Source organism: Somniosus microcephalus, chromosome 11, assembly GCF_052327205.1.
Source record: "Somniosus microcephalus isolate GS21.2 chromosome 11, FLI_Smic_1.0, whole genome shotgun sequence".
NCBI lineage: Eukaryota > Metazoa > Chordata > Chondrichthyes > Squaliformes > Somniosidae > Somniosus > Somniosus microcephalus.
Window position 1 is genome coordinate 8,916,758 of NC_140997.1, and position 11,616 is coordinate 8,928,373.

At 43.2% G+C, this 11,616-nt stretch overlaps 1 protein-coding gene across 1 annotated transcript in view; it reads right to left on the minus strand.

Moving 5' to 3' along the window:
* The window catches only part of lcmt1 (leucine carboxyl methyltransferase 1), a 72,774-nt gene extending 61,557 nt beyond the window's left edge, over positions 1–11,217 (minus strand). Inside the window, exons 1-4 of the mRNA XM_086000127.1 lie at positions 11,032–11,217; positions 10,433–10,533; positions 8,517–8,608; positions 6,465–6,586 (exon numbers count right to left, since the gene is read on the minus strand). Of these exons, the coding sequence (XP_085856253.1) occupies positions 6,465–6,586; positions 8,517–8,608; positions 10,433–10,521 (303 nt within the window). The 5' untranslated portion in view covers positions 10,522–10,533; positions 11,032–11,217. The remainder of the gene's footprint in view (positions 1–6,464; positions 6,587–8,516; positions 8,609–10,432; positions 10,534–11,031) is intronic.
* Between the last annotated feature and the right edge of the window lie 399 nt (positions 11,218–11,616).

Here is an 11,616-nt window from a genome sequence, read left to right on the forward strand (position 1 = left end):
ACCTTCCAATCCTCAGGGATCGTTCTAGAATCTAGGGAATTCTGAAAGATCAAAACCAATGCATCCACTATCTCTGTAGCCACCTCTTAAAACCCTAGGATGTCAGCCCACAGGTCCAGGGAATTTGTCTGCATTTAGTCCCATTAATTGTTTCTTTAAATGCTTGCCATTGCTTATGTGCCATATCTTTTAATCTAGTTTCCCAATGTACCTTGGCTAACTCGCCCCTCATACCTACGTAGTTTGCTTTGTTCAGATTTAAGACCCTAGTTTCGGACTTAACTAAATCACTCTCAAACTCAATATGAAATTCTAACATATTATGATCAATCTTCCCCAGAGGCTCCTTTACTACAAAGGTTATTAATTAACTCTGTCTCATTGCACAATACTAGATCTAAAATAGCCTGTTCCCAGTTGGTTCCTCGACATACTGATCTAGAAAACTATCTTGAATGCATTCCATGAACTCATCCTCCACACTATTACTGCAAATTTGGTTTGTCCAGTCTATATGAAAATTGAAGTCTCCCATGATTATTGTATTACCCTCGTTACAAGCACCTCTAATTTCCTGATTTATACTGTGCCCGACACTACAACTACTGTTAGGGGGCCTATAAAACTACTCCCACCAGTGTTTATGCCCCTTGTTGTTTCTTGGCTCCACCCAAAATGATTCTACATCTTGATTTCCCAAACTAAGATCCTTTCTCTCTATTGTCTTTATTCCATCATTTATTATGATACCCTGCCCCCACACGCCGTTTCCATTTTGCCTATCTCTTCTAAAAGTCAAGTATCCTGGAATATTTAGTTCCCAACTGTGGTCACTCTGCAACCACATCTCCGTAATGGCTATTACATCAAACCCATTTTATTTATATTTGTGCTATTAATTCATCTATTTTGTTGCGAATGCTTCACACACAGAGATAGTGCCTTTAGCTTTATTCACTTTTTCCCCTAATGTCACTAATGGCCTATTACCTTTGTTCAGCTCTCTGTCCCTTCATAACACACTCCTTACTTTTACCCAAATCGCTACTCTGCTCTACTGCCTTGACATTTCTCTTACTGGTTTTTGAATTTATCCTTTCCTGAATCCTCCCAACCCCCACCCACTTCATTAGTTTAAAGCCATATCTACCACCCTATTTATTCGATTCGCCAGGACACAGGTCCCAGCCTGGTTTAAGTGGAGCCTGTCCCAACGGAACAGCTCCCTCTTTTCCCAGTACTGGTGTCAGTGCCCCATGAAGCGAAACCCCTGCCTCCCACACCACTCTTTCAGCCATGCATTTAACCTTCTAATTTGTTTGTCCCTATGCCAATTTGCACGTGGCTCAGGTAACAATCCAGAGATTATTAGCTGTGAGCAATGTTTTCCTAATTTTTTTTGGTGCGCGCAGCCCAGAGTTTCATGAATGCGCAAAACTTAACATTGAAAAAGCTGGCCCCAGGCTGCGCAGGACCGGCAGAGAGCTGCGCAGCCTAGAGGGAGTGTTGCCTGTGAGGTTCTATGTTTTAATTTCAACCCTAGTGCCTCAAACTCTCTCAGCAGAACCTAATTTCTAGTTCTACCTATGTCACTGGTTCCTACGTGGATCACGACAACTGGATCCTCCTCCTCCCACTCCAAGTTCTTCTCCAGCCGCGAGGAGATATCCTTCCCTGGCACCAGGCAGGCAACACTGCCTTCGGAACTCCCGGTCGCGGCTGCAGAGAACAGGATCTATCTCCCTGGTTAATGATTACAAGGTCTCCTACAACATTCCTTTTCACTCCTCCCACTTGAATGGCCTCCTGTACCACAGTGCCGTGCTCAGTTTGCTCATCCACCCTGCAGACTTTGCCTTCATCCACACAGGCAGCAAGAACCTCATATCTATTGGATAAGGGCAAAGCTCCTCCAGCACTGCACCTGGGGTCCCCTGACTGACCCACAGTCACACCCTCCTGTCCCAGACCACTAACCAAACCTGTACCACTACCTAACCTAAAGGGCGTGACTGCCTCCTGGATCAAAGTGTCCAGGTAACTCTCCCTCTCGCCCAGCAATGTCTGCACCTCGGACTCCACCTCAACAACTCTGAGCCGAAGTTCCTAGAGATGCAGACACTTACTGCAGATGTGGCTGTCTGGTATCACGATGCTATCCACAAACTCCCACATGCTGCAGTTGCAGCACAACTCCTGCGCTGCCATCCCTATCTAACCTGGTTTTAGTTATTTAATGAATTAAAGTTTATGTAGTTAATCAACTTAGCTTATAGTTTTTAGTTTTTTAACTAACTGCCTGATCTAGTTTAAGTTATAGGTAGATTAAATTAAATATATACCTGTAACAAGAACCACTACAAGTATTGGAGGCAAAAAGCAGCACCTCCTTCCCCCTGTGCACCAAATTTACACTCTCGCCAAATTCCCAACTTTTACACTCTGCTTATGCTGCACTCAGTTTCTGACCAGCGTTGTGCGACCAGATACAGTATTCCAAGTGTGGTCTACCCAAGGTTCGATACAAGTTTAGCATAACTCCTCTACTTTTCAATTCTATCATGGACTGGTTGGGACGAATGGCTTGTTTCTGTGCTGTATATCCTATGTAAATATGTATATCCCTCTAGAAATAAACCCAAGTGCTTAGTTTGCTTTTGTTATAGTCTTGTTAGTGATTTGTGTATTTGTACTCCCAGATCCCTTTGCTCCTCTACCTCAATTAGATTCTTATTTTCCAAGTAATATGTGACCTCATTTTTCCTACCAAAATGTAATAACTCGCACTTATGTTCAAATTAATTTGCCAAGTATATGCCAATTCTTCGTTTATTAATGACTTCTTGAAAAAATGCAAAAAAACAAAGCATGTTATTCACCATAACAGCCCTTTTTAAAAATCAAAGAATTATGATTAACGTCCTCCTTCCTTGTTATATCCATTCCAGTAATTTTTTAATGAAAACATTTGTTAAACATCAAGTACTGATGACATAATTGGGCTATTAACAAAGCAGTTAGTAAGGCCAATTATGAAGAAGCTTAATCATAATTTCTAAAAGTATGGACATAAGCGCAAAGACAATTCAACATGAAGAGTCTATGATTCAGCTTCATCATACACCAGCTCAATAATCCTTCTTAGCTAGTACATCCTAACGACTCAAAACCTTTCAATATGTCTTAACAAAAAGTACAATCCCCACCATCTCCAGGTTCAGAAATAAAAATTCACTCTTACCAGTGTGCAATACAGAACTGTATAGTAAGCACTGGTATTGTTTCCTTGCGGTGACCCACGATTAATATGATATATTTTTAATTTGTCATTTACAGTAAGTCAGAGCTAAAATGTATTTTTTGTTTTTTTAAAGTATGACTCACCGTAAAATGAGTTTTACATGAAGCATACACACATTTAACTCTGCTTATTGGTGAGGGGTTTGAATCACCGGCCCGTTAGCTTGGGAGTAGAAAGCCCAGATATAAATGAGAGCACTAAAGAATCATAGAAGGTTACAGCACGGTAGCAGGCCATTTGGGCCCATTGTGTCCGTGCCACCCAAATCCCACTTCCCAGCTCTTGGTCTGTATCCCTGCAGGTTAGAGCATCCCAAGTGCACATCCAAGTATTTTTTAAATGTGGTTAGGGTTCCTGCATCTACCACCCTTTCAGGCAGCGAGTTCCAGACCCCCACATTTCCCCTCAAATCCCCTCTAAACCTTCCACCAATTACTTTAAAATCAGTGCCCCCTGGTTTTTGACCCCTCTGCGAAGGGAAATAGGTCTTTTCTATCCACTTTATCTAGGCCCCTCATAATTTTATACATCTCAATAAGGTCTCCCTTCAGCCTTCTCTGTTCCAAGGAAAACAAACCCAGCCTATCCAATCTTTCCTCATAGTTAAGATTCTCTACTCCCGGCAACATCCTTGTAAATCTCCTCTGTACCCTCTCTAGTGCAATCACATCTTTCCTGTAATGTGATGACCAGAACTGCACGCAGTACTCTAGCTGAGGCCTAACTAGTGTTTATACAGTTGAAGCATAACCCCCCCTGCTCTTGTATTCTATGCCATGGCTAATAAAGGCAAGCATTCCATATGCCTTCTTAACCACCTTACCTACCTGGCCTGCTACCTTCCGGGATCTGTGGACATGCACTCCACGGTCCCTTTGTTCCTCTACACTACTCAGTGTCCTACCATTTATAATGTATTCCCTTGCCTTGTTAGCCCTCCCCAAATGCATAACCTCACACTTCTCCAGATTGAATTCCATTTGCCACTGTTCTGCCCACCTGACCAATTTATTGATATCTTCCTGCAGGCTACAGCTTCCTTCTTCAGTATCAATCACACAGCCGATTTTAGTATCATCTGCAAACTTCTTAATCATACCCCCTATATTCAAGTCTAAATCATTGATATATACGACAAAAATCAAGGGACCTAGTACGGAGCCCTGCGGAACCCCACTGGAAACAGCCTTCCAGTCACAAAAACACCCATCAACCATTATCCTCTGCTTCCTGTCTGAGCCAGTTTTGAATCCAACTTGACACTTTGCCCTGGATCCCATGGGCTTTTAACTTCGTGACCAGTCTGCCATGTGGAACCTTATCAAAAGCCTTGCTAAAGTCCATATACACTACATCAAACGCACTACCCTCATCTACCCTCCTTGTTACCTCCTCAAAAAATTCAATCAAGTTTGTCAGACACGACCTTCCCGTAACAAATCCGTGCTGACTATCCTTGATTAATCAATGTCTTTCTAAATGAAGATTTATCCTGTCCTTCAAAATTCTTTCCAATAATTTTCCCACCACCGAGGTTAGGCTGACTGGCCTGTAATTACTCGGTCTATCCTTTTCTCCCTTTTTTAAACAGGAGTACCACATTAGCAGTCCTCCAGTCCTCTGGCACCACACCTGAAGCCAGAGAGGATTGAAAAATGCTCAGGGCCTCTGCTATTTCCTCTTTTGCTTCGCTTAACAGCCTGGGATACATTTCATCCGGGCCTGGGGGTTTATCCACTTTTAAAGCTGCTAAACCCCTTTATAATTCCTCTCTCACTATGTTTATTTCATCTAATATTTCACACTTCTCCCCCCCCCCCCGATAGCTTCACCCCTCTCCTTTGTGAAAACAGACGCAAAGTATTCATTAAGAACCCTACCGCCGTCTCCCGCCTCCACACACAGATTACCCTCATGATCTCTAATAGGTCCTACCCTTTCTTTAGTTATCCTCTTACTCTTCATATATTTATAATAAAGCATCTTTGGGTTTTCCTTGATTTTACGTGGCAAGAATTTTTCATGCTCTCTCTTTGCTTTCCTAATATCCTTTTTAATTGCACCCCTGCACATTCTGTACTGCTCTAAAGATTCTGGAGTATTTAGCCCTCGGTATCTGTCATACGCCTCCCTTTTTTTCTTTATCCTACCCTGTATGTCTCTAGACATCCAGGGAGCTCTAGATTGGTTAGTCCCACCTTTTTTCTTTAAGGGCACATATTTGGTCTGAACCCTCCGGATCTCCTCCTCGAATGCCTCCCACTGCTCGGACACTGATTTACCTTCAAGTAGCTGTTTCCAGTCCACTGTGGCTAAATCCCCTCTGAGCTTAACAAAATCTGCTTTACTCCAATTTAGAATTTTTATTCCTGGTCTATCCTTGTCCTTTTCCATAACTACCTTGAATCTAACAGAATTATGGTCACTAGCACCAAAATGCTCACCCACTGATACGCCTTCTACCTGCCCAGCTTCATTCCCTAAAACTAAGTCCAGAACCGCCTCCTCCCTTGTTAGGCTTGCTACATACTGGCTAAAAAAGTTCTCCTGGATGCATTTTAGGAATTCTGTACCCTCTATACCCTTCACACTAATTCACACAAAAGCTATGTTATCCCCACACAGTCCCCTTTATAACTACAGCAATACATTTAATTTTAGTCTATCATTTATTTTGAAGACTATTTGCCAAGGCTGTACCATAAACAGGCTATCTGGTGAAAACCAGTATATTAACGAGCTTATACACCAAAGGTCCAACATATCCCAAAGTTCTGTAAACAAAAAGCAATTCTAGAAAGACTCACAGATTTGGTCTGACCTTTCGAAAATGGCTCAGTCACATTTCTAGCATAAGAAGCAGGTCCAGGTGGGCAGGGAGCTACCCGCAATGGGACTGAATTTTTTTTTTTTTTTAATAAAAAGAACAGAAAATTCAATCCCCTCACAGTAAATATCAATTTGTATCTGGTATACAGTATCTATTTAAATTAGGCCCGTGTCCTGATAGGAATGTCTGTAGCTGGACCCGTAACTTCACCTCTGGAAACTATAGAGTCAATAATTAATGTGAGCACGGCGGACATATTTTTATCCAAATTATAAAAAGTGACTGTTTTACTATTATATTATACTATTGTACAGTATTACTAGCCAATATTACCTTGAGTCTCCAGAAAGTTGTGTCCAGGCCAGCACCGAGGTTTATAATCTGACAATTACAGCTGGTTTTCTTTATAAAAGCATCCAGCAATATATTCACTGCCTTTACACGGGCATAATAACCTACAAAGCAAAACAGCACGATTAACGGTATCTCAAAGCTGAGCCCAGGACTCAGTGGATAAATACACCCCCCTGGGAAGACCAGAAAGGTCTCAGATTTGAGTCCCAATCTGTTCTGGTTTAACTGATCTCAGGGAGGGCAGCGGTTCTAGTGCTTCAACAGCCTCTGTGCCCTTAGGCTAGAGAGACAGGGAAAATCAGCTAGGGCTCTCCTGGAAAGTGCGCGGGTGGACATAGGTGAGGAGGGGTTTAGGCTCGACAGTGCTACATTCTGTAGTCAAATAGCAGCTGATACTCACCATTTAGGTTTACACATGAAGGCAAGCCACTTGGGCGGGATAGCAGAGGTCTACCATCATGTGTAGAATTGTACTCCAGCAAGAATCGGTGGCTTACTATTACATGATGTATGAAACCTTTTTTGTTTTCAAATACAATTAAAATATGTTAATATACATGAAATATAATGCACTGGGTTGTGCATGGATTCCCAACGTGTTGAGTTCTAACTTGAGCAGTGCCCACAAGGAGAGGTTCAGCATAGAAGCCAGGCACTATTCCTTAGGAAGCAAAAGTAAAAATGAGAGGCACAGAGCTAGCCATCATAGATATCATGACTGTCCCATCCTCCAAATGAAGGCGGCATGCCTACATTCAGTAGAAACAGCTTTAGAGAGCATTAAAAAATATTTCATAAAAAGCTCTAATAAGGGCTCCTCCAATAGCTCATCCAGTGAGTAGCTGTGCTACACAGTTCAGGAAGATCTGAAGTTCAATTAGTCTGTGTTAAGTTGGCTGATTTCACCCACGTGGACAATCGGCCCCCTGCATCTAACTTAGAAAGGGGAAAATAGGCTAGGGTTCCTACTGCTGATCACTATCCAGCAACTCTGCTGGAAAGTGGTTTTTTTTGTGAGGACATGGGCTGCCTTGTGAAGCCCTCTGTCTAGGCTCATAATTGAATAATAGCCACAGGGGTGAAGTACTGGAGGATACCAGCACCCACGGAACAGTACCCGAACAAGGAGTCAACATCTTCAGGAGGTGAGCAGAGACAACTCAAGGCATAAAAGTATAGTGTAGAAGGATTTAGCCAAAGCAAACATTTAGCCAAAGCAAACAATGTGTGGTGAAAGCAACAAGGTTCTATGCTTATATGATACATATATATACAGGAGACAAATCTACTTCTGTGCCACTTGGTGGCGCAATAATGCAACAGCTTTCCATCTATCTCTTAATAGATCTGAAATATTACTCTGGAAAATTGGTTAGGAAAACAGTACTCAGCTATTGTTATTTGAAGAAATATACAAACCTGACCACTACATGAACGTCAGCATCACAAATAGATCCTTTCACTTTTGTGAAATACTGCTCAAAGTGCTTTCCCTCCATGGTAACTCATCCTCACTATCCCACTCCACAGCACCAAATCCAAGAGAATGTACAGTAAACAGTTAGTGTTCCCCTGATGGTTCAGTGAGCCCCTGAGCCACATAGACCACAAATAGCCTAGTTGTGTGCTAGGTTAGCTTATTTCAATTGAATGCTGGTAGAGACGCTACATTTGGCCTCAACATCTCTGGGTAAGGAAGGAGAAAAATCAACCAGGGGAAAAATCAACTAGGGTTCGAACTCTTGATCACAGCAGCGATCGCTGCTGAAAAGTGTGCACATGTGGTCATCTAGGAGGACAAAATTGGGGTTGGCTGTGATGCTATCCACCGCTGAATAGACAAGACATTTATTGTCTGGGCTCACACATACAAAACTGCCATTTAGGATACTGAAAGACTGCTGTGCCCAGGGAACTGTACCCCAGCAAGAAGTCAGTACCTACAGTCCTTCAAATGTGTTGGGGAAAATATTAGAAAAAGGTATGGAGAGAAGAAATTAGGAAAAAAACTGCAAAGATGCAGGGAATTACCTCTGTTGATTTCAGGGGCTTTCCTTTCATTTGGCTGTTTTATAAAATACTGTATGTACGGGTCCTTCCAGTAGTTCAGACTCACTGCAAACCTGCAAACAGAAGTGGTAACCATCAAGAGAAACTCCACTGAAGTGGAACTGACAGTAATTTGACATGTTTTCTAGATTCTGCTACTGCAGTATTAACAGAGCAACTAAGCAAATGGTTTAATTAGGTTCCATGGTAAGCAGAAACACTGCACTTCTTACAAAAACTCTAAATTAAATACAGGCCTTCTCTACGCAGTGTTCAGATGTATCTGTAAGCTTTGGTGTTAAAAAAAGTATCACATTTTGGATAGAAATCCTCAAATGGCCAAACCTACTGGCTTCATTACTCTACAATCAGCCAAAGGGATGGCTATGGAGGTGAATTTATCAAATCTCAGATGCATACTTGCAGATCCTTGTGTTCTGAAATACCATTCCTACCACAGGACAAAAGATGACCAGTCAGTTTTTTTGTTTCCTTTGGTCCTGGAGAAGACCGTTTGATTTGCTTGGTTTGCCACTGTCACTGGGAGGTCGATTTAACGACAAGTTTGGTGTCCTTTGAGACATTAGTTGTGATCTAAGATCATGTAACAGGGTGGGCTGCGAGAAGGCTGTCGTCATCCACCACAAAAGACCGTCACCTCAACACCCACCAAGCTTTGAAAGTCTCCTTTTGCGGCGCAGAGGTAAACCATGCCAAAAGCCCCTCCTATTTAGGAGTCACGCTTGATCACACCCTGTCATTTAGACAACGTCTCCAGAACCTTGGGAAGAAACTAAAGAGTAGGGTCAACTTGATCCAGAAACTGGCCGGATCCACATGGGGAGCAGACGCTCAAACCCTCTGTACGGCAGCACTCACCCTGGTGTACTCTACAGTGGAGTACTGCTCTCTGGCATGGCGATCGAGTCCGCATGTCAAATCCGTTGATGGCCAGCTGAACTCGACTATGAGAATTAGCAGCGGTTCCCTTTTTACCGAAAGCAATACCTTGGCTGCCCGAGCTTGCAAACATCGCACCGCCACACCTATGCCGCAAATATGCGGTCTTCAGAGAATACAACCACTACACCAGCAAAGATATGCCGATCCAGGCCGACTTGAACAACCTACCACCAACTCGTCTCAAATCTAGAAGGCCATTTTGGACCGTCGCCGAAGCCCTTCAGCGATCTCCCCTCAGCCTTGATGACCGATGACGAAATGCTTGGAAGAACTGTGACATACGGAATTGATTCCTTATCGAGGACCCCACAGTACAACCTGAAGGATCGAACCTTCCTCGCAAACAGTGGACAACCATCAACCGTCTCAGAACCAGTCATGTTAGATGCTGCCACCTTCTCCATAGATGGAAGATTAAAGTGTGCCCAGCATGTGACTGTGGAGCTCCTAATCAGACCCTGGAGCACATCATTGAGCACTGCCCTCAGAGGAAATTCACAGTCTAAGATATCCATGCTGTTACACCGGAAGCTTTGGCCTGGATATCTGACTTAGATATTGACATTTGATTTGCTTTGCTACTATCATACGAAAGTAGTAGTAGTTTCTTTGTAAACAAATGATCAGGGCAATGTTTCTGTTACTAATCTGATTTTACTAGGCAAGCACTGTCAAGTACATAGTGCACTTCTGCAATGCCTACTCTAGATAGAAAATAATCCTGCTTAAACAGACAGAGTTGTGCACAAACAAGTGGAAGTGCCTGTTCTCTGTTCAACCCAGCAGTGTGACACTATTGAGGTTTAGAAGCTCACTATGTGCAGAATATGAACCATGTCCTACACCATGTAGCACACACAACAGAATACACCACCACACTCAACAGTTTTCAGATACAGCATATCCCAATCCTCCAGTAGCTCTGCCATTCCTACCTTTTACAAACTGTTGCATCATCACATGTGGAGCGGACTGCTTCGTCTGCTGTATCATCAGACCCCGTGAAAGTATGGTTGGTCGCCATTAGATTCTCACACTGTGGGGGTAGAAAATATTACACCAGTATTATTTTTTAGAAGTTTGTTAATACCTTCCACAAACTCATTCCCAAACTCCCACAAATTCATAAACATTTCTTAAACTATCTTCTCAATGATATCATTTAACATATATGTTGGCTATTTTTGCTGTTTTCCCATTACTCATACTTAGATCTTTAAAAATATAAAATAAAGCTCCATTTCCTTACAATTGGTTGAACAGGTATCTGCTCCTTCAAATTACTCAATCTATAGTTTAAGAAATATATTTTAAAAGGTTGCTTTGTTACAAAGATGACTTGTACATACAAAGAGGCTACACTGAGAAATTAGTTTACTATAGGTTTCTGCTGAGATCACAAGAGATGCTAGATTACTACACTGAAATTGCACTGTCACACTAAGAATAAAATGTTACACAGAAATTATTCTGAGGGGTTAAAGACTGTTACTCTGCTGGGTGAGGAGCTTAAAACTCAATTAGAACTACGTGCCTCGAGCTGCCGTCAGTTCCTCAGTAAAGTGCATTGAAGGCTGTGGGTGCAGCACTGGCGGATCGGGAACGCTCACACGATGCGGTCTGCTAATCCGCACATTCCTTCCCTAGGACTGTCGCTGACACAGGGACACCAACACCTGCGCTTCCCAGCGACGTCACGCAGTTACCTCTGACACAGCAGCAATACAGCTCCCGATTGGTGCGAGCGGTCAGAATGATCGGATCCGCTGATTGGCCGGCCCGGCCCGGCACGCCCCTGATTGGGTGCCGGGTAGCAGAGGGCGGCTGCCATTGGGGGGGGGGGGGGGAGATGCGGCTGCCATTGGGGGGGATGCGGAAGCACGCCTCCCCGGGGGTCGGTTGCTCTGGAAGCGCGCACCCGAGGGCTGAGATTGATCTGGGCCTGATCCCCAGTTTATCATGGCACTGGAAACTTCCCATCTGTGCGTGATTTTGCACTTTGTACTTGGACTTCGGATTCCTCCCTACGTCACACTTGTCCTTAGGAACAGTCACAGTGGGCGCAGAATTTCGCTCTTGGGACAAATGGGAGAATTGTTAGCCCTTTGTGTTCAATATG